Raw genomic sequence first — 26,519 nt, 5'->3', positions numbered from 1 at the left:
CTGTCTCTGTGCTTTACTTATTGAGAAACAAAATATTTTCGCAGATCAAAGTGCTGCCAAGATTACGTATTTATTATGTAGTATTTGTAAAAATATACTATACATGAGAAATCTTGCAGCTAAGCTGGAGGTCTAAATGTAAATGTTTTATGTGTAATTGTTGCCCCCTGCTGATGAAACTCTGCATTGCACTCTTTGTTTGCGCCGCCTTCGCCTTCCTGTCCACTCCTCTCAGCACTTCCTGGTTTTCTCAGGTGGATGTTAGAGCGGCTGCCGAACAAGTCTAAAGTTGCCTAGGCACAGGGAAAGGATGTACCTAGCGGCGAGGATACCACAACCTGACTAAACGTTTTTTATCTTGTGAACCCAGTCTTACAGAATGGTAAAGCAACGCGGCGTTTTTTACTGCAACCGAGCAGCAGCGGGAGGATCGTCCCCCGGGACGCTGCTGTGAAACGGCGCGTTAGCTGCCGCTGCTAGCAGACTAGCAGACGGCGACCTTCTACTGCTAGCATCTACTTGACGTTGACCAGCTCGGTTCAAGTTTGACTCCAGACCTGAATCAGAAGAGTCCTGGGGAACTGAAGGAGGCAACATGGAGAACAAAGAGAAAGTGCAGATGAGGAATAACCCTCGCAGGTAAAGCCAATAATAACAGCTTAAACACATGGCGTATCTGATTTTTGTCTTTCTAAGCGTTAGCCTGGTGTTATGCTTAAGTTCAGAGCTGGGTCAGATATCAGTTGCCAAAAACTCACCCACAGACACTTTGTGAGTAAGTTGTATTTCATAACGTAAAATGATAAATTTCAGCTCCTTTAGAACTTGGTATAATATCGAAAAAAGATATTTTTTGTATATTTTAGTTCAAATTATCTGGTGCATTTATAATTGCTCACTTGTCTTTTATACCAGCATTCATTGATTTAATGCACTATTCCTTTGGTCTGTTTCTTTCCAGCCTGGCCATGAGCTGCTGTTGATTTTTTTAAAATTTCATTTTAGACTATTCGCTGATTAGTAAAAATAGACTGATAAATTTAAACGAGCCAAGAATTACAATTGTGTTCTTTTGTCGCATAAAGAAGAGTTGCAAAATTTGTCATTTTCTCATTTTAAACGGGAATACTTTCACAGTCCTCTGCTTGAACTGGCTTAGGAACCTTGTTATGATCTTGGTCTTAAATCTCAGGGCTTGCTGCTATCAGAAGCCCTTTAATCCAGTTTAATCACCTAACTCTATTTGGATCTTTTCCTAGCAGCCTTAATCCGCACTGGTTTAAGAGAATTAATTTATTTGTTCTGTAATTTGAAACTTGAGGTGAGAAATGTAATGCATGTCAGGCATAAGAGAACATATACTGTAACTGGTTTTGTGGCAGAAAATGGGGCCAGCAGGTGCTGTTTATTTATATAGTGGGTTAAAGTTGGTCATCTCTGCTGGTTTTGAGTCCCAGTTGGGACTTTTTTTTGTTACACTTTTTAAATGATTCTTTTTGTATTAACTATTATGTCACTCTTGCTTCTAACTTCCAGAGTTTTGCAAACCATACCATTAAACAATTTCGCAAACTTTAAGAGGTTGACAAATTCTGTGCTTAAGAGCCAGTCTTGTTTTAGACAAGTCCTTGGTCAAACAAACTTGAATCAAGAGGTGTAATCATCTCCTCAGCATAGATGCGCATTCTGACCACCCATTTATTTGACTCAGGTGTGTTAAAGCACAGAAACGTCTCAAACATGAGGAACATCAACACTGAAGGAATGGAACATCTCATTCTGACTCTAGATTTACTGAACTCTAGTTAAAAGTAACTTACATTAATCTGTCCATGCATTAATCAGAGTTACATGAGGCTTCTGTCATTATTCCATATTTTAAATGTTTAGAAATAAAATGTTGACTACCATCAGAATAATTATTTTATCACTTCAGATATTATGTACTGCTATAATGCATGATCAGGTAACTTTTATTTTCTTTTTTACTGTATAATTTTTAATTGCTTTGGGTTGGGACTCAGAGGTTATCTGGAATCTTGCTTGTGCTCCAACTGGATTATATCTTCTAGCAGCATTGGGGTTTTGCCACTGCTTCCTCTTAGACTCAACTGTTTTAGCTCCTACAACTGAACTTTTGTTAGACATATTAGTTCAGGTATCCAAATAAGACATATTTATATATTTTGTAAATATGTTGCCATGCACCTTCATTTTGGAAATCCAATTTTTAAAAATGTTGACCTGTTTAAATGTGCACAACTTACAAAACTTTAGTTTGTTTCAGTGCATGTACAGTAGATCTTTGTTTTTCATTGTTTTCAGTGATGTCACAATGAAAAAGAGATGGTATTTGCTGCTGCAGCGTCCTTCACATCTGACAAGTGACAGACTAGCTGTGCTCAGGTTATTGCTCTCAAGACTGAAGTATATGAAGCTGCTAACAATCCAGCTGAAATGTTCCAAAGCTAAGTTTATGAGTTGATGAACAACTTTCATCCACTCAAATAGTTGTAGTCACATTTATTAACCAAACTGAGCCACCCTTAGCTAGTTATTACTCTGTTATTTGTAGTCGGCCTGGTTGATGTTTCCTCTTTTCACCAGCTGACGCTGGCAGGCCTATACTGCTGTTAGCCAAATACTATTTCTGTTAATATAAATGTTGTGCAACCAACTTATTAGCATGATCAGAAGATTAACAACTGAGTCAGTGTGTGAATGTAGCTGTTAATCTGTATTGTTTGGTGCCTGTGTGTACATGTGGGTTGGTGGTTTTGGTTCTGCTGGCATGTCTGGTGCCTTTGCCACTGTTACATGGTCACATGAGTTTAATAGTGACTAACTGACAGATACCAATAAAAACACAACTCTGGCTCCAATTTTTGAGCCTCTTAGGAATGCAAATGTCTCTCATTGAGCGGCTCAGATTTGCAGAAAAGCGTCTTTGTAGTTTTAAGCAGAAGAAGTCAGCCTCCTTTGCTTGATCTCCCTTAACCTTTATTTATAAAAGCATTCGGTATTATTAGAAGTTAACAGAACCAAACACAAGACACTTATAGGTTCAAAGTATTCCACCCTATGGTTAGGAATAATGTTAAGCTAATGTTATTACTTAAAAACTATCTTGATACAAACAGCAGTGCAGTAGACTGACAGGGTTTATGCAGTTTCTTTTTCTTTTTTTTATGTTACTCAGCAGTGTTTAAACCAAGGTGGTGACCTTTGACAAAACTGTGTGGAATTGAAGTGTTCCTTTCTTTGACCAACACACAATTTTTGTTGATGCATTAATTTGTTTAGAATAGGAACCAGTTTTTAGCTTAGTTTGCGGAGTGTGTTTGGCAGTAGGAACTAAGGAGTTCCTATTCTGCTCACTTATCAGGATGATGCTGGTAAAAACCTGCAGCTCTCTGGTTATCATGTCCTCTCTGTCATCAGCTGTTTCCTCATCCAGTCAATTCAAGAGTGGCGTTGGAAGTAACACGTTTGACATGTATTAGCTTGTAGTTTGTGAAGTTATTCAGCAATTATGAGTCTCTTTGACAAGAGTAAAGAACTAGAACTGAGACTGATCAGCTTTAAAAAAAAAAAAAATAATAATTGTAAAGCTACATAGCAATTGCAGTCTACAATTTGCACAAAATGTTTGACAAGACAATAATTAAAAAAAGACTTGCTTAAAGTGTTTGATTTATTATATTCCTGATGTAATAGTCCAGGATTCGCACCAGTACATATGAATGTTTTAAAGTAATATTGATTGTTGGACTAAAAGGCATTATGCCTGATTGACATTATGGGATGTCATTTTTCACAATGTCAATGATTAAGTTTGCCAGGGTTCTAATTTTCTGAATTTTATACATGTTAAAATGTCCAGGGGAGTCACAGGGTTCAGTGGTAGAGCAGATGCTACATATGCAGAGGCTACAGTCTTCAATGCATTCTTCCTCAGTTCAGTTCCAGGCCCCTGGCCATCTGCTGCATCTCTTCCCTTTCTCTCTCTGCTCTGGAATAACAGCCACTAGAGAAACAAAACCTTTAAAAATATTACATATCCAGAAGTCCCATACTAGGTGTCAAGCTTCATCTTAAATGCTCAAGTTAGTTTGTGTTTCCATCCATTTTTTGTTCTGGATTAATTCATTTGCTCTGTGATTTGTAGTTCATGAAATGTTATTACGCTGCGATAAAACTACAAGGCCCAGAATGCAGGACACCATGAACCAAATTGGGAGGATTTTATTGCCAGATATTTAGCCTTTCTCAAAACGCACAAATGAATGTTTATTGAATCCAACAGAAATCCAGTTTAAAAATGGTTGTAAAACCTTTTTTCTGATTGTTTTTTATTTGGGAGAACATGAACAAGGTGTAGCTGAAGCTACATGGCCCATTTAGTGTTACAGCTTTGTTTTTAGGAGGAAAATGGACATGACTAAAGGGTGAGAGGGGATGTTTTAAATTTAGAAAAATAACCATTTAGTGTCCCCTCTCTTCTCAGTGGGAGTTCACTGGGTTCGCTTGAAAAGCAGATTATGATTTTCTTGTGGGCTCCTGTTTCTCTGTTGCGTTTGGCTTAGAATTCATACAGCAGCTTGACCTCAGCCTGGGATGGGTTTCATAAAGTATGAATTATGGTGCAGAGGGTTCATAGAACAACCAAATACGTACTGAGCAATGATCTCTGTTTAATAAGAGAGTTTTGTAGCTTATGATATTTTCAAAAAAGGACTATTTTGTAACAAGTATAAAAAAATTGCAATTCTTCAAAAACATACATTAATGTTTTGGTCTCACACTCTTGGTTTAGAGTCTCCAAGAACAGTGAAGAAAACTAGCAGTGGCTGATTAATCCCCAACACAACAGACTGCTGACGCTGGTCAGATACGTTGAGTTAAGCAGGTGGTCTAATCCGCCCACATCAACATCACAGGAGCCCCGACTCAGCATCTTGGCACTGATTTTAATTTGATACTTCCTCCTGCCTCTCTGCTTTATCTGAAAATCGACTCGTCATGGTCTGTGTCTTGGAAGTGTTCAGATCTATTTTAGTCTCTAAGCTGAGGATATTTTTATCTCGGATAAAGAGTTTTCAGATATCTGCCAGAAGGACAACTGAACCTTTATTTAAATTACTTTGATTGCGCTTATAATGATTTTTTTTTGAGTGCTTGATTATTTTCTTGGAGATATGAAACACCAAATTAGTTTTATTTTCTGCAGCTCTTCTCTGAAGGTCTTTAGTTTGAAAATGTGTGATTCCTGAGGCAGATTCTTGACCATAGATTCAGAAGCATTTCTGTTTTTGTTGGGTAGCAACTAAAAAAAAAACAAAAACTAATTTTTAAAATAATTATTTAGAGATATTTGTGGCAACTTGGATATCTGATTCTTTAAAACTATTTTTATCTTATATTTTATGACTAAGAGGAACAATTTACAAATATTTTATTGCCTTGCTGAAAGCATTCTCCAGTTGCTCCCCTGCTTTGATTGTTTGACTCTTAATTTGCCAGCAGCAAACCATTATCTATCTCCCTCTTGTCCTTACAGACAGCTGAAGAAGTTGAGTGAGGACAGTCTCACCAAGCAGCCGGAGGAAGTCTTTGATGTCCTAGAGAAGCTGGGTGAAGGGTGAGTCACATAGTAAGATGATAACTGATTACACAGGCCTGATAAATGATACCGTCTTGATGTCTAAATCTGCCTGCATTTAAAGGGGATCTAAGGTCTGCTGGCAATCTGCTTTGGTTTCCTATTTTCTTTTATACTTTCTCTGTTAGTCACGCCATCGCGCTCGAGGTCTGTCAGTGTTTCTGCCTCATTTATTTCTCCCTCCTCATTCGCCAGAAAGCTCCTCCCTTCTGTTGTGCCTGTCAGTCTAAACAGCGCCTCTTCATATCCTGTTTCTCAACGCTCTTCCTGTTTTCAGCTGATTGACGCCGTGTATGCATGTGTCACAACTGATGCCAGTCGTGTCATCAGGGAGGGGCAGAACTGAATGAATCTCCATGGAATCCAGTTTTTATTTAGTGTTCTGTTTCCTCATCTTTATAAATCAATCATTAATAGCACCTTTGTTGATGTGACTTAGGTTCATCTGTGGTGTATTTATGCTTTTGCTTTTGAAATATTTTCCATCAGTTAAGAAGGTGACAAAAAAAGACAATGAAAACACTCGTGTTTGAAGCGATGTGGACAATAATGCAGTTCAACCGGATCTTTGAAAGTGACAGATGGTGACAACTGATAGTTGTTAGTTCCTCCTACCTAAAAACCAAAGCACAGCAAATATTTAGCAGCAGAACACACTAAGAAACACAAAAATGTCTGTACTGACTGATGTCTTTAACTGTTCTAAATGTCATGACAACTTTTTCTGAGCCAAATTCTGAGGTTTTCATATATAAAAAATAGAGGAATTAATCAAATTGTATCATCTGATGTTGTAGAATGATTTGAAAGTGTTGTTTACTGACTGATAATGTGGGTTTACTTGTCCAGCTAGTTATTTAAAGGTCTTTACAGATAAGATCAACAAAGAAAATGTCCTGAATAAACTCTGTCTGCAGGTCGTATGGTTGTGTATTTAAGGCCAACCACAAAGAAACAGGAGAGATTGTAGCCATCAAACAAGTTCCTGTAGAGTCTGATCTTCAGGAGATCCTCAAAGAAATCACCATCATGCAGCAATGCAACAGGTATGCATATAATGGATTGTGTGTTTCACTGAATTAGTAACAGCATCACCTCTGTGACATAGAGCTACCTAATGAGATGATAGTCCATATGGATAGACAAAAGTCTGACAAACACATTTCTGTGTTCAGTCCCCATGTGGTGCGATACTACGGCAGCTACTTCAAAAACCGTGACCTGTGGATCGTCATGGAATATTGTGGTGGTGGATCAGTGTCTGACATCATCCGAATACGCAACAAGACGGTAATGTAACACTCAAGCGTTCACCCCTACACACACAAACACTCACACCTGCAGACGCCTGGGTTTTGTTTGTGCAACAAAAAGTGGGTCTAGTCTGCATCAAGTATCGGAGAGCAAAGAATGAATGTTTCATTCTATTAAGATTTTAATGACTTAATTTAGAAAGATTTTTTTATCTCCTCAGAAGTCCATTTTAATATTTAAAGGGACAGTATTGTTTATTTTCCAGGTACATAATCAGTTGTTATGAAAATGTTGTATATACTGCATAATTTGAGGTAGTTAAAGCAAAATTTATGTCACTTAAGGAGTTTTGGGTGTAACATATTTACAGATAAAATGATTTTAATCGTAAATGAAAAATATTTTTTATTTATTTATTATAGAGTTTTGGCTTAGATATTGCCCTGTCTGTTTTTCTTTTCAGCAATTTGAGTCTGTATATTCCAGTTAACAATTAATCAATTACTAAATTAGTTGACAATAATTGATTCATCACAATTAATCTAATTGTTTCAGGCCTACTTGTAATCGCTCTTTGTGTTTTGCTTATGCTTTACAGTTAACAGAAGATGAGAATGCCACTGTTCTCCATTCAACTTTGAAGGGTCTGGAGTATCTTCATTTCATGAGGAAAATCCACAGAGACATCAAAGCAGGCAACATCCTGCTGAACACAGAAGGTCAAGCCAAACTGGCTGACTTTGGAGTTGCTGGACAGCTAACAGTAAGCAGAGACCCAAAGTCATAATCAAATTAATCATATATTTAACATTAGTTGAAAAAAAAAATATTATATAATAGCTTTAAACTATTTAGATTATGCAGAGTTGGTAATTAGACACAATGTATTTGGACATCACAGGTGATTATAATTCTTGCTGTGATGTCACTGAACTTATTTAAACAGTGTATTTTAATTTTACCGTAAATCTTTTCTATCTTGTTTTTGTCCTCTGTAGGACACCATGGCAAAGCGAAATACAGTCATCGGCACGCCGTTCTGGATGGCTCCAGAGGTCATACAGGAGATTGGCTACAACTGTGTGGCTGACATCTGGTCATTGGGAATTACAGCCATAGAGATGGCTGAGGGCAAACCGCCCTATGCTGACATTCACCCAATGAGGGTGAGGGTCCGTTGGTTTTCTAAATGTGAAGGAAGAAAAAGTTTAAACCTACAGTAATAATTGGAACACAGGCATTTTTTTAATATTTGTTTTGCATTTGAACTTAGTATGAGGCTTTGAATAGATTTCTTAATACTTAATAGTCTTTCTTCTTTCAGGCCATCTTCATGATTCCCACCAACCCTCCCCCAACATTTCGAAATCCAGATCAGTGGTCACCAGATTTTCTAGACTTTATCAAAAAGTGTTTGATAAAAAACCCTGAAAACCGGGCAACAGCAACACAGCTGTTACAGGTAAAGTGATCTACTAATGCAACATTCTAGGACCGGGTGACGTTATCTAAAGTTGTTGCATTGCTCATTAGCAGTAAAAATGCGCATTTTTCCTAATTCTGATAGTTTTCTTTTTGTTAAGTCATCTTGAAGTGGCTTGAAGTGAAATATGTTCAACCACTTTACATAGAGTTGTCCATATAATTTTATATTTAACTTTTTGGAAATATTTTGTTGCGTGTAATCATGAATGTTTTTGTTAAACATCTTTAAGATTAAAAAAACGATGTCTTTTTGCTTTCTACAATGACAGTAAGCTCTTTTTATTCTTCAGGAAAACAAACATTGGATGAATTTCAGACTTAATGTATGTTTTCATCTTTGTTCTCCACAGCATCCTTTTATCAAATCAGCCAAGCCCAATTCCGTCTTAAGGGCCTTGATACAAGATGCCATGGAGATCAAACTAAAGAGACAAGAGGAGGCGGAACAGGCGGAACAAGATGCTGAAGATGATAACAATTCGGTAGAAGCTTTGGAGGAACTTGACTCCTACTGTTTTTGCTTGTTCGTTCTTTTCAATGCAGTAAGATTAACGTAGTTCCTGTTTATTTTAGGATGAGGATGAGGTTGACCAGGGGACGATGGTTCGGGCCAGAACAGGTGATTCAGGGACCATCCGAGCAGCTGGTTCTTTAGCAGGTTCGCTTAGCGGTACGATGATCGAACACGAGGACACAGGAACCATGCAGTCACAGCTTGGCACCATGGTCATCAACTCTGATGATGAGGAAGAGGCCGGTACCATGAAAAGTAAGTTTCTCTAAGCAAGTTGTACTAACATACATAAAATTGTTTTATTTTGTTTCGTGGTTGATTTAAAAAAAAATAAGTTAGCAGCTTTTGGAAATAATTTAAATTATACTTTAATTTCATCAGTTAATCTAATCAAGAAACAAGGCAAAAGAATAAAAATATTTAAAAATTTTCCTTACATCAGCACATATTCACTTTCATAGATATTCTCTATGGCTCTCATACATAATTTGAGTCCCTTTGCAGTAGAACTAAGGTAATTTATCCACCAGGGGGCGTAAAGTACCCGTGAACATAGTCCCAGTTGCTACTCTTCTTACAGGTAATTGGTCTATTATAGACATTTGCCACAGGACAATCTAATCACTTCTAAAAATGTTTCTGTTATGTTTTATTCACAAGGAAATGGTTTCCAGAATGATGATGATCCTGAAGGTTACTGTACGCTATACTAGAGTTTAGTGCTTTATAATTGTTGCTTTTTTTAAGCGCTTTTTTATTTTACTAACTACAAACACATGTTTTCTCAGGAACCTGAACCTTCATTTTTTGTTAACATCTTGCAGTTGGAAAATCATCCTGCAAGCTGTGAATTATTACTATTCCAGTCAGACTTGAACAAAGTTATTTAAACAGAAGAATATGCTATTCCAGCCATTAAATTATCAATTTTCTTTTTATCCTAACATGTTCCGCCTGGATTACCGTATATTTGTGCAGCATCAATTTGGAGTCTGCGGTGTGGGAGTGAGAAGCATTAGATCTCTTGGGTACTTTTGGCAAGGAGGCTTTATAAGAGTTGCATTCTGTTTGTGTGTGCTGGGAGTTCGTGGGTGGACTTTTCATTTGTTTTTATAGGCATAAAATTAACCCCAATGAAAGCATTGCACATGTGAATGTGTGCAGTTTGACTAAGCATGACTGGAGCAATGCATGCTGTTGTCTTAAAAACTCAGGTGTAAAGAAAAAAAAAAAATACAAGTTATTGTAGAACTTAATGCTGTAATACAACAACCTCCTACACTGTCCAATGATACTTTTTTATAATTCAGAGAAGCTTTGTAACACTTACTATTATAAACAGAAATGCGTTTCTTTTAGGTGAGCTGCAGAACGCCCAGAAATGTTCAGAGGTGTGATGAGTCAATAACAGACAAACCTACCTCTCTAAAAATATTAATAAAGTCAGCTTTGACATCAGGACACATGATATAGTCATGGTTAATGTGATTTTTTTTTTTTTTAAACATTTTTTACAAGAATTTCTATCAGAGTTCCTATGCAGTCTTAAAGGTATTACATTGGCTGCAGCATCACACTTAGTGAAACAGACACTACCTGTGAATAACTGATGTGTGTGAAGTGGTTGTGAAAACATTGGTTTATAATTCATCAGTATTGCTGCTGCACCATGAAGACAGAATGGAAAGTGTGGTGGTAGCATCATTATCTGGGGCTTCTTCTCAGCTGATGTCCCTGAAAGGCTTGCAAAGGTGATCACAGAAAAATATTACCAAATTCTGGAGGATAATCAGTCTGATGTACATTTCATGCTTTGTCCCCAAGTAACCTGGCAGACAGAGCTTAAGCTGTTTTGTGAAGGAATGGAGAAAACAAATGCAGTGTTCACATGTGCAAAGTTGTTTGAGACATATCTACACTAAGTGCTTTAACACAAACCAGAAAATGGTGAATATTCTTGCTGTCAGTTATTTTTATATTCTTAATTAATGGATATTACTTTGTCAAAGTCTGTTTTATTTTGCTTTTTTTCCCCAAAAAAACAAGTTATTACATCAATATAATTTATTATCCAAGTGGTGGAGAGTTTTTAGAGGCACATAATACACACTACTGATGCAAGACATTTTAGAAACAATCATTTATGAGACCAAAATGTCAATCCATTGAACACACGCCCATGTTTAAGGATTACCTCATCGAAGTTTCATGAACAATGACAATCTTGAACTCACGCAAGCTCTACACACACAAGCACACGAACACTAGCTTCTCCAATCTGATTTCTTACCATTGCGTTAGTATGGATCCCTTCTACTTGCACTTTAAACTGCATTAACACAGGAACATTTAGGAAATCATAATTACATCAAAAGGCTACATGCTGCTGTTGTGTCATTTACTGTGTACATCTCTCTTTTTTTGCGTCTGCAATCAAGGATATTTCTTTAATTTTTGGTGTTAATGTTGTGTGTGCGTTTGTCTCTGCCTGTTCACCAAACTAATGACTCTGATTTGATGGTGCCGGGCCCCAGAGGATTTAGAGGATTTAGAGATCGATTTTCCTCTAATAGTACTAAAAAATAAAAAGCCTTTTTATTTACACTGATTAGCTACTAACCCTCAGACTGATTCATAAAAAGTGTTTTACCTCGTCATCCTCTAGGCTTACTGCATACCAGATTACTTCAAAATTAATTCCTAAAATCTGACATTCTTTTTTTCAAACTCAATAATTTTACGTTTTCATTAAGAAGAAGAATAGCCAAGCAAACCTCAGAGGTGCTATTTTAGGTGCTATATGCTTTATAGTTTCAATTTAAATCTGTTTAAATACAGAATAATTTAGTTCAATAAATTTTTTGTTCAGTTTAGAGAAAGTACATTTTAATCTAGTTATATAAGTATACTGTATTAAATTTGACTCTAATCTGTCACAAATAATTGGATCAGTCTCCTGATTGTTTTCATTTGCATCGGTCTCTTGTAGAGAAGTAAATGGAGACTGATGATCCGCTGTGACAGCCCTTTAGTGGAAAAGCTGAAAGAGATCAATCTGTTGAAGACATGTAAATTCACTATCTTTCTTGTTTTATGTCAAGTTAAATGGCAATTGTTTAGCGCAAGGCTAAATTGTATCATAAAGCAGAAAAGGGATCTGTGATTTGTATTTTCATTTCAAATCTAAATTACCAGCCAGTGTGATCAACAAAAATAATTTTGTCTCAGTCAGCTTTCTAAGTATAGTCTTAATTTTAAGTGGAAAAAATAAAATGTATTTTGAAGTTCAGTTGTAGCTGTACTACTTTCGTGGCATTAGCATTGCTAGATCTTTTTTTTCATAATGAAGATGGGCTCAAGCAAAAAGTCATTCCTGTATTTATATTCTTGTGTTATACAAAGAATGTTGTAATACAGAGAATTCTTTCCCCCAATTAGAGACCGAAAAGTTTAAAGCAAGGCTTTGTAGAACTTTGGGATTAAAGGAATCAATTTCTTCCTTACAACAGAGCTCCCCTAAAATGTCTCTTTGCTTCCAAAATTTTATTCTGGTCTCAGACTTTTGTGGTTTTTATTGGGAAAAGTATATTTCTTACAGATGCACCAATATGAAAATTTGGGTTAATATCAATATCCAACATTGTTATGGCCAAACACAAATATTTACCAGTATTACTCATATGCTGTATGTCTATATTTCCCCACCCAATAAACACCATTGTGAAAAAATAAATAAATAAATAAAACCACAATCATGCACTGCGTCACTATCACATGCCCGAATTAATACCACACGACCAATCCCCTCCCCCTCAGGATGCGTACATAAACAACAAGATGGACATAAACATCGGTTAACAATTTTACTTATTGTTCCAATATCAGTATGTTGTTAAATGACAAACATTGACCAATACTGATGTTATTGCTGATGTGTTGTACATCCAAAATATTTCATCTTCATATTGAAATTTGGGTAGACGTTATTTTTAGAATTATTCTTGGCTCATTCTGGCCTCATACGACAAATGCTTCATAGCCTTTGCCCAATGTAACATGTGCATTACATCAACATTTTGGAGACAGTTAAATTTTCCAGGGCACTAAAAAATTTTTCATAGAACAATTTTTTAAAAGAAATGTATGGTAAGTTATTGTCATATATTTAACATTACTATGGTTTTCTTACTGTAAAATTCTTAAATGTGTATAAAAAGGTTGGAATGGACGATAGCAAAGTTTATTACGGCTTAACTTGTTTAAACTGCAAAACTTAAATTTTTGAAATGTTTCATTAAATGCTTTGCAGTAATTACAGTAGATGATGATGAACTTATTTTATAACTGCAAGAAAGATGGAGGAGTTAAGGGACGGGGGCAGGGGGGCGATCCACGTTGACATACTTTAACTATTGCGTCAGAAAAAGGCTCAACAGATGAGCAGAAAGAGGGAAAAGCTCTTTTGCTGGCACGGCATTGTGCCAGTCTTTGAAAAACGTTTTGTTGTACATGATTGCTGTAAGCCACTTTGATTTTACAACATTTTCTCAACAGAGTCCTTAAGTCATTTTGATGTTTTTGCTGGAGCAATCTTCTCCTTATGTCGCCACTGTTCCAAGTTTTCCTCACAGTAACAGTAATAAGAGCAAAACTTCTCTGTAAAACTTTAAAAAGAAAGGATGCATTTAATACTGCTCACTAATTTGCTTCCCTCCACATTTGGTTGGCACGGAGAGGCAACAAAGCACAGCAGGTCACACTTTATAGGGCTATGAAGCTGCGGCTGAAAATATTTTGGACAGTCAGATAATTGCTGAAGTTACCAAACGGCAGCAGATGGTGAACTAAAGTTAAAAAGATATTAGATCATGATTTCTTTTAGGGCTGACCTTCAGTTATCTGATTATTTTAGGTGGGCGGGTGGCATCTCCATATTGGGAAACTATGGAAAGCTTCCTTAACTTAGGACTTTTTTAAGCTCAGTGTCTGACAATAAGTGAGAGAAGCTCTTCTCAGACAGCACAAGACCTCAGATGTTTTTGTTTTATATATACAGGTATATGTATATATATTCTCATGAAAAACAGGCTTTGCGTATATTTGGCAATAATATTGACTCTGGTCTGCTATTTATTGAGCTGCTGTTATTAGTTCCTCACAGAACTGAGGATTTACAATTTCATAAAGCAGAAAAAGTTTAAAGAAATTTTAAATTATGTCAATTTAAATTCACTGTTGGTAGTCTCTTCTAGAATATTAAGAGTTCCTCACCAATGGCTTTACAAATTAATTATTTACAGATGCATAAAATGTTGCAATACCTGTTTCAGCAAGTTGCAAAAAGTACACATAACCCCTTACAAGTTAATCTCCTTTTTTGTTTTGTTCATGTGGTATCTAGGGTCTAAGAAGATGCATTTGTTTTTGTTCCAAAATAAAGTTTTAATTTTGTCTTGAATGTTTCATAAATGTTTGTAGTGTGGTTTTGCACATCTGAGTTTAGATTAAAATCATTTTACAACCTGAGACCAAATCACTCACACATCAATAGACTAACATTAATCATATACTGTACATGGTAATTTTATTTCAGCTGTGCATGGTGACTCTTTGATATCTCCATCACTTTGAAAATAATTGTTCAGGTTCAAATGGTGATCATCACATCTATATTTTAAGGATTGCTTTTAAGCGTAATGCAAGAATCTTTGCAACATTGTTTTCTGATCACACATATTCTGCGACACATCTTAAAAGCACCAGGTTGCTTAGTGGTATTTGTACTGTGAATATTTATTTAATACATTTAAATTAGACTTGACTGCCACTGTGTGATAAAGGACTGGCATTTCCCATGATGATAAAGTCCAACCTGGAGTAAACAAGAGATTCTTCAGAATTTATTTTAGATTCAGTCAGCAGAAAGCCCCGATATATTATTATTAAAGTCTTGTAATTAAAAGCCGAGCATCATTGTGGGCCATGAGCTAATTTAGTGTTGAATCATTAAAATGACTGAAGAAAGAGTATGGCTTTCAAAGTATTAATTTTCCATTTCTTTAATTGCATTATTGATCACAAATCTGGTTAAATGCATATCGACCTATGTGCAATTGTGAATTTTATGTTTTCCTGTTCTTTCCAGTGGGATAATGCTATGTTGAAAGGTTCATCATAAAATATGCTTTTGTGAAATTAAATATTTCATTAAGTGAAAAGGATTTCCGATGAAAACTTTAAATTAGTAGCAGAAACATGAACGGTTTTCACAATATTCACACTGTGGCTGTTGTTTCTTTCTGATGTTTGCAGGCCGTGGGAGTTTTCCCTCGATAACACCACAGCTTATTAAAGCCATGAGTCCAACACTGAACTACACTCACTGATTTATTCCACTGGTGCACTCACACGAGTAAAAGTTGTGACACACAGTTAGTGCAGCTGTTTCAACTCCCATACAACCAAAGAAACTAATATAGATGCATCCGTGTTGGTAAATTTTTTATACAACGCACAATTACATAGGATTCCTCCCATTTTTGACCCATTTACACACTTTTTTACAAGTTCAACTCAAATTGTATTGACATTTACACTTACTCAGACTTATTTTTCTCCCTACATTAGTGTAATTTTTTGTGTCAATCATTAGTTAATTTCCTTGAAAAAAATGTGTTGCTTTAAAATGCACACATCACCACAACATGCACAACATATAGGCATTAACATTGGTACCAGTCGATGTTGGCCACTAATTAACATATCAGTATTGATATCAAACAATGTTCTGTCTTTTTTGTGTGTTTTTGTTCACAACTGTTCAGTTGCTATGTGTGTGTTGAAAAAAGGATGTTATTAATAATGATAAAATGCTATAACTGGCCGGCTTTTCTATCCTGCAGTTCAATAATGGACATACTATGCACACTTTGTTGTATTATTTATTAGTTTTATCTGGTTTACACTCTCAGAATGTTTCTTTTTTTTATTGAAGCAGTGATAAAATCCGTTTTGTTGTTTGTTCAACATAATTGTTGTTTTTAAGAATTAAAGGTTAGGTTTTTCCCCACATTATCACATTTGTCGTGTTGCTTTATGGTTCAGTTTATCGCTGCTTTAATAATTTAGCATTTAATTGATCCCTGTGAAGGTAAATTGTTGTAAGTAGGAACAGTAATGCTGGCTTGGTGAGCAGTAACCTGCAGTAGTTCCCTTAATCAAGGGATTAGGGGAATTGCATACAAGAGTTATGCATGCAGTTAAAAGTATCAAAACTCTGAGCATTGTGCTAGCCTCATTTGTATGCTGATTCTAGCTCTAGGATGTAACTGTATAGTGTTTTATTTTATGTTGATTACTGTTTTTTCTATATCCATGAATAAGCGTGTTTTTCAACATGATTGGGGGGAAAAAACTTTGTGAAAAGTATTAATTTAATCAAGTTTAATAATACTAGCTGATGTGGAATAATCATTCTACATTAAAAACAATACAATGTAGGAAATTACTTAAATGGATGATATGTACTGTGATTAAAAATATATATATAAACCTATAGTCAAATAAGTTGTTTTATAACAGAAATTCTGCTGTAATTATTAAGATTTAAAGATGATTATTGGAACGGAATGAGAATAAAAAACTTCTCATTCTGTTTATGAGACAATACAGGAAAGTATTGTCTTGTTTTGCTGCATCCAGATATCCCAAATTCACCTACTGTTAAATCCACTCTCACTTTAACTTCACAACAATGTGATTTTCATTTTTTTTTTGCTTTGTTACGCAACAATAACCACATCATATGATTGAATTAGCATCTGGTGCTTTAAGTGTGAATCAAATCCAACCAATTCTGTTGCCTATTGTAACTTTTTTCCCCCCAGATTTTCATTATGCTAATGATGTAAAGCAGAAAGCATGTGATATGTTGAGTTTTGCTACACAGTCAAATAAATGTTGACTTGGTTGTGTGCCATACAGGGAGAGATGAGACGATGCAGCCAGCCAAACCGTCCTTTCTGGAGTACTTTGAGCAGAAAGAGAAGGAGATAAACAATCACAATGATGGAGGACGCCGTGGAGAAAACAATGCAGACAACCGCAAACTCCCTGGTGAAGGAGATCTTGAAATGGTAAGTATGAAACTGACTCTTCAAACTGCTGAGAGAGAGAAGGGGGGAAAAACATGGTGTTTATTGTAACTTTACCAAGCACTCGGTGTCCTGTGAGGCAGAGGTGTTCTCAAGCTGATGGGTATCTGGTTGTGCTTTTATGACGCTGTAACTCACTCTGGGAGGAATTCAAAAAGTGCAATCTTCTCTATTTTTGGAAGTTTTCTGCTTCCACAATTTGCTTTGTGCCTGCTCTGAATTCACAAAGCATATTGCACCAAATGCACGTAGGAGCAAAGATACCCATCAAAATGAAGGGAATTATTTTTGCATCTCAAGAAATTTGCTCAAGTTGTAATTGTCAAAAATACCAATAAATGTGCACAGGCATTCCTTTACAATACCTCATTTAAAAGTGGGCAAGCTTTATGTGCAGAGAAACATTTTTGCTTGGTGAAGCTCTTTTATAAGCAGATCTACATTTCTGCCCAGTTTCAGAAATAAACACATGCTATCACTCACCAATATGTTTGCAAATATGCCCAACAGTAATGGGAAACTTCTAAGTTACATCTGTGGTTCAGAATAGTGTGAAACTGAACCTGAGGTCCAACACCCGCTGTATGTGCCGCATATCCTGTCAGTCAGTATTTCTTTTGCTTTTGATTCTAGACTTTAAACTGAACATCTGCTTCAGTGCTCGTTAACTCGTTCTGCCTTGGATGGCCTCTCACTGGGTCCAATTAAAAGCAATATGTTGGAGTTGATCTGATTAAGACTGGAAATAAATTTACTGTAATACAAACAGTAGTTTAATAGAATGAAAATCTTTGTCTTGTCTTAGAGAAATGTTCACATTTTAATTACAGTATCACATGCGGTTGGAGTTTTCTCTGGCACCAGACAAAACAAGCAGCTTTTAGGCTTATTTTAAAAAAAGAAAAATGTTGGAAATGAGCTTTCAGTTTGATTGTAAAGCTCCATGCTTAGAGATTCAGTACAACGTTAGATGGCAGGATGTAAAGCTGCCGTGACTCATTACCCTTTTCTGCAAAATGTAAATATTATAAGTTGAATAATCTATTTGCTACACATGTAAGGAATATAATGTGAATATTGTTTATTTTATTGTATTTTGTATTTTATAAACGACTTACTGTCCCAGGCAAAAAAAAATATGTAGTTGGCAAAAAAGTTAGGAAAAAATCAGAGGACCTAAAATGTTTCTATACAGTTTTACAAACATTGCTGACAGCTTCTTAATTTTTCTCAGATGTGTGGCCCATGCTAGTTCACAATCTCCACTTCCTATGTATCACAGCCAAGCTTAATGTCAACATTTGGCAAAATTACGCTTTGCGGATACTAGTTGATTCGCTCCAAATCAGTATGGAAATACATCTAATTCATATTTTTTAATTTCTTTTTTTCTTTTATTTTGGAACATTTTAAAAGTTAATTCAAAATTCCTGGACATTTGGATGGAAACATAAGTAATGTATTTCAGCGTTATGATTACCTCTTCAGAAGTTACATTACTGTGAAAATACAGGTGGTGTTTGTCTTGCTCAGAGACATTTACACAGAGCAAGCAGCTGCTACTGGAATTAAATATTAAATACTTGACCTTTAAATATAGGATGGTTTCTCTAACAGGACTGCCATTTCACCTTTACATGTTCACCAAATGCTGTTTCTCACTCTTCCTCTGCGCAGCTTTAATGAAGCTATAAGTAAATATTTGTGTTTGAATCAGTTTCGTTTAAATTTCTTTGTAAACAAAAACAGGGTTACAGCAGCACAATGTTAATAAAAGTGGAATTAAACATTGGAAACATACAGGGATATCATTTTTACAATATATAATTGTAGTTGTTTAATGATTACAACAAATTATAGTTTTTTTTTCACTGTTCAAGGCCATATAAGTCTGTGTCTAAAAACAGAACAGCTATATTTGTGTGCTGGTATAAACATGCATGTGTGGCTTCATAATTTTTTGATGAGCTGCCGGTTTGTGTGTTACATGTACCTCTGGAGGTTTAGGTCTCTGCTGCTTGAAGGTTTTCTGTTTTTGTTTCCGTTGCTGTCAGTGATGGGTAACTTGACCCAGATTTTATTTTGTTTTTCCCCATAGATTCTCTTAAATAGATGCACTGTATCACCTACTGTCAGATTTACTGTTGTTTGCACATAACACACTCTTAGTGACAGGATATTCTTACTCTCTGACAGATGGTAACAGAAACCCTGTAAATTCAAGACACTAACAGGTACCATAGAATTGCACAAAAATCTGTGAGGGACGACGGAGTCCCTGCTCGAAATTCCGTGAAAGAGGTGTTCGGAGCCTCGTGCCGGAAGCCCGTTGAAAGGCTGTTTACATCGTTTTAAACTGTGTGATTGCGAGCGTGAGTGGGAATAAAAATACCAATAGGTATTTCGTTCCAATATAACACAGTAGGAGTGTAACCGGTAAACCTTTTATGGATGCAAAAGCAAGAACCCCCCACTTGATGACTTTGTGTTTCTGTGTTTGATATGATGTAAAGCACTTTGAAATGGGGGTTATGACATTTTCTTATATAATCAAAGTTTTATTTCATCCTCATTTTAAATTTGAAAAGCGAATAATTGCAGTTAAGTCGTCTTATCACCTCATAATCACTGACCAGCTGCTTCTCTCTATTCCAACCAGCTGTTTGAGGTGGAAAAATGATCGTTCCTTTTCCCTGATGTAGAGCAAACTCCATGTCCACGGTCACTCCACCTTTACTACGGTTTTAAATCTTGGTTAAAAACTCATTTCTTCTCTTTAGGAGAACTTTGGCTTGATTTTATGTGACTTTTGTTTACTGTGGATTTTAACTTATTGCTTTTCCAATTTTTGTATCATGTCCTATACCTTTCATTAAAATTCTTAATCTTGTAAGTATTCTCAACACGTTGGTGTTAATGTCTTTTTTTTAAATGTATTGAACAGAACATGTAAGGGACATGTTTTTAAGTACAAAAACAAATTAGAGACCACAATAATCTTTGCTACAGTGTTTTATGATATTTTTTGTTAAAAGTAGTTATTTTAGTCAACATCTTATGAAAATGGATGAAAATGATTAAATGTGATCACTTTTACAGCACCACAACTGTCGGTGTGTTAGAAGATCAAAAAGGCTTTACTAGTTAACATAAATCCTACTGGGTGAGACGTATTGTTCCATTAGACTTGCAAATGAAGGGATTAAAAAAACATCCCATAATACATTAACACAGTTTGACAGCTTCCAGTTGGCCTCGTTTTATTTCAGATTTGTGAACTTGTTTTTGTTGTTTGCAGGCTTTTTAAAAAAAATGTAGTTAAACAGCATCATTTATTTACAGGCATATTTTTAAACATTTTAAAACTGAGTTTAGAGGTTTCTGGTTGAAAGGACTTGCTTTATGTTAATTTGACTAATCACAATATTTTTTTGTAATAAAATGTGTAATAATAGTAAATAGGACTTTCAGTTTACATAATATCTAAGTCTGTCTTTATTTAGGGTTCTGTTTAGATTTTTGATTTAGCAGCTTTAGTGATGTGACAATGCAGCACAGAATATTTGTTTTGAACATTATAACCTAAATATTTCATTAGAAGCAGATGTAGAAGAACCAGTGTCTCACTCCGTTCTGTCCTCTTTACGTCTATTTTTATTCTTCAACTTTCTTGCCCCTCATTCCTCCTCTCCCCTCGCTGCTTTTTATTATTGCTCTAAAGTCCGATCAACCCTTAAAACTAAGGCTCAGTGAAACCAGAGCTGTTTGTAATTATTCTGACAGAAAAGTAAATATGAGGATCAAAGTTAAGACTTGTCAAGATTATTTATTTAATCAATCGAGATTGCTTGTACATGAAGATTTTTCATTTTGGATATTATGCTTCTGTTGGGTAATTGATGAATCATTTAAGAGCAAATAAAATATATATTTTTAAATGTTTGTAATGCTGTGTTGGAGAATAGACTCAGACTATGTGCTAAAAATTCATCAATCAGTTAAACAATCTATGAAGTGTCTTTTTAAAGGGCATGTGTGCTGGGAAGAGCACAGCAATCATTTACACCGTAGTAGGAGTGATTTTAGTTTTAAGAAAAGTGAAAGTTTCTCAGGCAATCATAAGCAAAATATTTGAGAATAGGAGTTTAAAGTGCCTGAAACAGTAGCATTAATACATATAAATCAATCATTGTTACATTTACACTTATTCTTACTTTGAAACAGTTCTGTTCTATTTAAACTAATTAAAAATTATTAAAGCTGACTCTAGGAATATTTTATGAACACATCTACAGTAGCATAGCATGCATTGATTCAGTTAAGACTTAAGCATTTCTACTTTTTGATGATCAGTTCAAAGTAATTTGTCAGATGAGGTTTTGTGTCTGACTGACTTTAATCCAATATTTTAAATCTTAATTACAATGCATGATGCATGGCCAAGTCACTGCGCTCCAATTCAGATTAGAAAAGCACATTTATGTTATGACCGTTAACAATCCATGGCAGCTTGACACTATGCTGTTCTATTACTTTAAACTTTAAACTCTCACTTCAACCTGGATTAAAAACATGACATTCCCAAACTGTGTATAAATCAAAAGATAAAGAAGCCTGAATGTTTTCAAGGTGAAAACACAAATGAATCGCTCGCTAGGTGACAATTCATTGAGTGTACCAACACTCTGCTTCATTTTATCTGTATATAATTGCAGGGTTGCTCTAATAATCCTTCTGGGTTGCTCTTGGAGAATCTCATGCAGATACCGACCCTTCAGTGACAGCTAAATCACAAACCCTAGTGTCGCCCAGTTGCAGGACCTTCCAGCGTTTCTTCGCTGGACTCTGTGTAGTGGACTAGGACATCAGTGTAATTTTAGCTCTATTGATCGTAGGTAATAAATAGCTTGAGAGCGATGTGCTGCTGGTAAAAGCTAAGAGGGGAAACCTCCTGGGGAAAGCTAAAGAAGGCACCGTTCCCAGTCACAGACCTGCAACAGAGCAAGAGATGCCAAATTCATGGCAATAAATGCCATTTCTAAAACGGGTACACTCAGACACCGTGGAGTTAAGGGACTTAATGTTCCAACTAAATGTGAGTTGAGGAACGCTCAATCATATTAAGATTTTTTTTATTCATTGCTCTTTTGCCTTTAGAAAGAAAGAAGGGAGATATTCCGTAAATCAAACTGTTTTATTTTTTTATAAGTGACCAGTCTAGAACAGTTCAATCCAGGTTGACCTTTGTAAGTACTGCAGTGTTGATGAACCTCATCTATGGTGTCTTTAATGCAAAATTTCTAAACTATGAATTAGATAGAAGCATATTAGATTTTGTTTACAAGTGTTCTCTTTTAAGTAAAACAAAAACATTTATTATGACCATTTACAACATACCACCAGAAAATTTATTTGTGTTGGGAAGCATTTGTTTTGGACAGTTGCTGCCCGCGGACGATGACATAATCATTGAGTTGACGTAGTTTGTTCTTTCTGTGTGCAGGTCGGTACGTGGTCGGTGGAGGAGCTGCGGGTGAGGCTCGCCTCCCTGGATCCTCAGATGGAGCAGGAGATAGAGGAGATCCGCCAGCGTTACCAGGCCAAGCGGCAGCCCATCCTCGACGCCATCGCGGCCAAAAAGCGACTTCACCAGAACTTCTGAGAAGGATCTGCAGAGCTCGTCACAGGACGAACACAACAGGATGGTTTCTTTTTTTTTAACTGCTGTTTTAACAGATGTCTCCTCCTGATGGCTGGACATGTTTTAATGCAGCTGGATGTGACATCTGGGAGGCTGTGGATCAGGTGGATCTGGAACTTGAACTCAAACAAACCTCCAGCGACAAAATATTGGTTTGATTTGAGAGAATCTGCACTCTCACAGCTCATTTAGTTTAAAAAAAAAAAAGACAGTTGAAGAAAGTGAGTTTTATTTCAACACCTGATCTGGAGGTTTTATTCATCTTATTTTAAGCTTGCACGCTTTTTGTCTAAAGTGACACTGACTTTTCTCAGACCATCCCTTTAAGTTTTTTTTTTTGTTGTTGTCAGTGGGTACTTGTAATGAGGGTTTGCTCTCAGCGCTGGAAAAACATTGTTGCTGCTAAATGTTTTAGTGTTTCTACCCTCAGAGTGTGAAAACCAAGAAACGGATCAAATAACTTCATTTCAGCAAGAAAAAAAAACTAGGGAGCAGAACAGAGTTTTAAATTTTCACCCAGCATACGACTGGCCTGCAGCTTGACCAATTTACATCTTAAAGATTAATTTGGATTCAAACCAGTTTGAGGCCTTCCCAACCAGCTGTAGCTAAATTAATGCTGAGAATTAAAACTTACAGGCCAAGCTTATTTTTTATTCCTCAACGTAGTTTACTTGGTCACATAGTTAATGAAACCTCAGTTTCTTTAATTCGGTTTGTTTGTAATTTTTACCCTCAACTTTGAATGTAAAACTGGGTTTTTGTATAATACATAGGAAAACCTGAAACCCTTTCATTGTGTGCCTCATTACATGACTGTTTTTTCCACTAATCTGTTGCTTTAAAGAGACAAAATGCAAAACCATTAGACAGGAGGCAGTGAGATTTTAAGGAATTTATTTTGCTGTTTTTCACAATATGATTCATGCCTGAATAATGTTGGTTATGTTGCTTTCTCCTAAAAGTTTTTTTTTTTGTTTTTTTTTTACTGTGCAGATTTATTATTTTTAACTTATAGGATTATGGCACAAATATCTTTAGCTTTATGTTTTGCCCGGAATTAAAGCTGCACAATTTTACGAAAACATGCGACTGCTGCGACGATGTCTGTTAGTATTAGCCCACTTTTTCCTTCTTTTCTATCACAGCAACGTCGGCATCCCTCTGTGATTTTCCTCACTTCAAATTTATGTTCTGGATTTTCAACTTTGTATCTGAACCGTTTGTGTTTGTCTGCTGTTGCCTTAGTAGACATTCCTTTAAAGAGTAATCTGAGGATCAATTAAGACAAGACAAACACAAACTATTTTAAAAGTTATATGAGTATTTAAAAGCACAGAGATGGGGAATTTTCCAATGTTTACACTGCCTTTGAGCAATTTTAACTCAACAATTCCAGTTTAAATTAAACCATCGTACAGTAATGTCCTTCAGAGATTTACTTACACCTATTTCATTGTGGTGGTTGAAATTATTTTCACATTATTTTGCATCACATTGAAATGTTAAATAAGCAGAAATTAAAACAGTTTCATTTGTTTTTCCCTCTTTGGTCTTCATTAGTGGCTCCTAGGATTATAAACACCATTAAGTGACGAGTCACAAAACTTTATGATTGTGTTTGCGGAAAAACTTTTTTAAGGGAGTTTAATGTTGTAATAATTTTGCCTTTTTTTAACCACCAGTGCCCTTTTAATGTTTTTCTCTTTTTTTTTTTGCTGTGGTGTTTATAATTCCAAACTAACCTTTAAAACAACCCCAACTAGACAAGTATATAGACCAGATTTAACACAGCTTCTTTTTTTTTCCTTCAACTTAACTTTTAAGCAGCTGCCAAAGGGCCTCAGTCCAGATCTGATCCAGCTTTACTTGTAACATTCCTAAGATTCGCCAGCATGTCGTACATATCTGCTTCTCATCCAGCACAGAAGAGAAATAACTAAGTAAAGGGACCGAGTATATTTTTGTTACATAGGTTTAGAGTCGACACAGTCAGAAAGGAAGAGAACCTTTAGGAACTGTGTCAGAGTAAAACAAGCTTCTCAGGTCGTGGAACTCCTCAGGGGTGAAAAAATAATGACGATGAGAAACTACTGTAGTTGTTCAGAAATGCTCCGCATGACGTCCGTAGGTACTGTAAGAAAAACGTGGCCGTGTGCGGTGGTTGTGTTTTAGACTGCAGAGGAGCTCGGGTGTTTGATGATGGAGGGAATCCCTTCAACTATATGCTGTAATTAACTGAGCTTGTTCTGTGGATGCCATGGTTTTCTGTAATAAGACTCATTTTCTGTTTTTGTTACAAGCTAAAGGGATTCTTACGTTAGCCAGTGGTATTACTCTGAATGCACTGTTTTTTTTTTTTTCTTTTTGTGACCAGTCCTCACCTTTTTGTTAACAACAGCACAGAAAAAGGGCAACTCCTGAATATTAATGTAGCCTTAATATTATTGACTTAGTTGGAGAATAATGAGTTCTGCTGAGCGAAGTCAAAATCACTGGAGAACAGACAGAAGGCAAAGGTTGCTATAAAACTTGTTGCAATGTTGCAAGTTTTTTTTTTTTGTCTTTTTGTTTGAAAAGCAACAATTTAACTTTCACAACAGCAAGGAGGTCGGCTTTACCTCAGCAGGAAGCTGCAGCTCCACAACCATAAAGAAAACTTTCTGCAAAAGTTTTCAGTAGCAGTAAACTTTTGATCTGTGGAAAGAGAAAATTAATTTTGTTAAAGCAGCTTATGGGTCATTTAATTTGTTATTTAAATTATTTACGTGTACAATTGGAATTAATTACTGTAATTTACAATGTGATCCTGCTGATGTTATGTTGCCACTATTCTGCTGGAATTGTTTCTTTTTCAGTTTTGTATGTCTTTTCATGAAAATGCAGTGTTTTTAGAAACAGTTTAAACCTCATAACTAAACATCGGGGGAAAAAAGGCTAAATTGTGAATAGATGTAGGATTTATTAGAAAGTATGTGGCTCAGTCAGTGGCTCAGTCAATTAAAATCTGACAGATTTTTAGTATAAATAAATCAGGAGTTTAGAAGTTATTTCCTTTTCTGCCTCTAAGTACAATACAGCTTGTCTGCATGTGAGTTTACTCGTTACTCTGAGGTGTATCTGCCTTAAAGTACAGCATGCAGTACAGGTCAAGCATATGTTGCTATCAGTGGTATTTGGTTTGTGTATTTTGTTTGCTTCTTCAATAAAAAAACAAACTAAACATGATTGTGTTTTTCTTGCTGCCCCTAAGCAGAAACGTTATGAAATAATTACCTTGTAAAATTACCTGTGGTTGAATTTTAGAAGTGTGAGTTAACATTGAATACTTTGTATATTTTACCCAGAAATTTATTTAAGATCAACATAAATGTATTAACATATTCTCTTCAAAGATAGATGTTTATAAATTATATTAACCTGAACCTTCACTGTTTTTGTTTTTGTTTGTTTGGATTTCCCAAATTTTTAACTGTGCATGTGCGGGTTTTAACAATTGGTCACTTTTTTCCATCCTATGGACTCATATTGGAACGTTTTTATGCTTTAACTTGAGAGAAAAAGATGTAAAATGGCCTTTTTTGGTCTCTGATGTTTTAGATGCTCCTATGGTTCTAAACACTTGAATCAAATAAATAACTTATGAGGCTTCTGCACCAGCTCTGAAGAATTGGAGTAGGCAAACTTTTAGATTTCACTATAAAATAAAGGCTGGAAGCATATATTTATATTTGCATGAGGAGGTGTTTT

At 35.7% G+C, this 26,519-nt stretch overlaps 1 protein-coding gene across 1 annotated transcript; it reads left to right on the top strand.

Annotated features, from left to right (window-relative positions):
- The first annotated feature begins 222 nt into the window (after positions 1 to 222).
- LOC116710623 (serine/threonine-protein kinase 4-like) lies at positions 223 to 25,992 on the top strand. The gene is made up of 11 exons (XM_032549766.1): positions 223 to 639; positions 5,561 to 5,641; positions 6,580 to 6,708; positions 6,838 to 6,952; positions 7,515 to 7,679; positions 7,915 to 8,082; positions 8,241 to 8,378; positions 8,752 to 8,883; positions 8,975 to 9,170; positions 16,899 to 17,050; positions 22,572 to 25,992. Exons 1-11 carry the CDS (start codon positions 596 to 598, stop codon positions 22,728 to 22,730), a joined length of 1,479 nt encoding a protein of 492 aa, XP_032405657.1. The 5' UTR covers positions 223 to 595; the 3' UTR covers positions 22,731 to 25,992.
- Positions 25,993 to 26,519: the final 527 nt, after the last annotated feature.

This window comes from Xiphophorus hellerii, chromosome 20 (assembly GCF_003331165.1).
Source record: "Xiphophorus hellerii strain 12219 chromosome 20, Xiphophorus_hellerii-4.1, whole genome shotgun sequence".
Taxonomy (NCBI): domain Eukaryota; kingdom Metazoa; phylum Chordata; class Actinopteri; order Cyprinodontiformes; family Poeciliidae; genus Xiphophorus; species Xiphophorus hellerii.
Note: the sequence above shows the minus strand (reverse complement) of the source record. Positions and strands in the feature narration are given on the sequence as shown.

Excerpts from the sequence above, each read along its gene's own strand:
- LOC116710623 (XM_032549766.1), top strand. The coding sequence starts at position 596 with ATGGAGAACAAAGAGAAAGTGCAGATGAGGAATAACCCTCGCAG. Across the intron at positions 6,709-6,837 it reads ATCATGCAGCAATGCAACAG|TCCCCATGTGGTGCGATACT; the intron begins GTATGCATATAA and ends TTCTGTGTTCAG. Across the intron at positions 6,953-7,514 it reads TCCGAATACGCAACAAGACG|TTAACAGAAGATGAGAATGC; the intron begins GTAATGTAACAC and ends TATGCTTTACAG.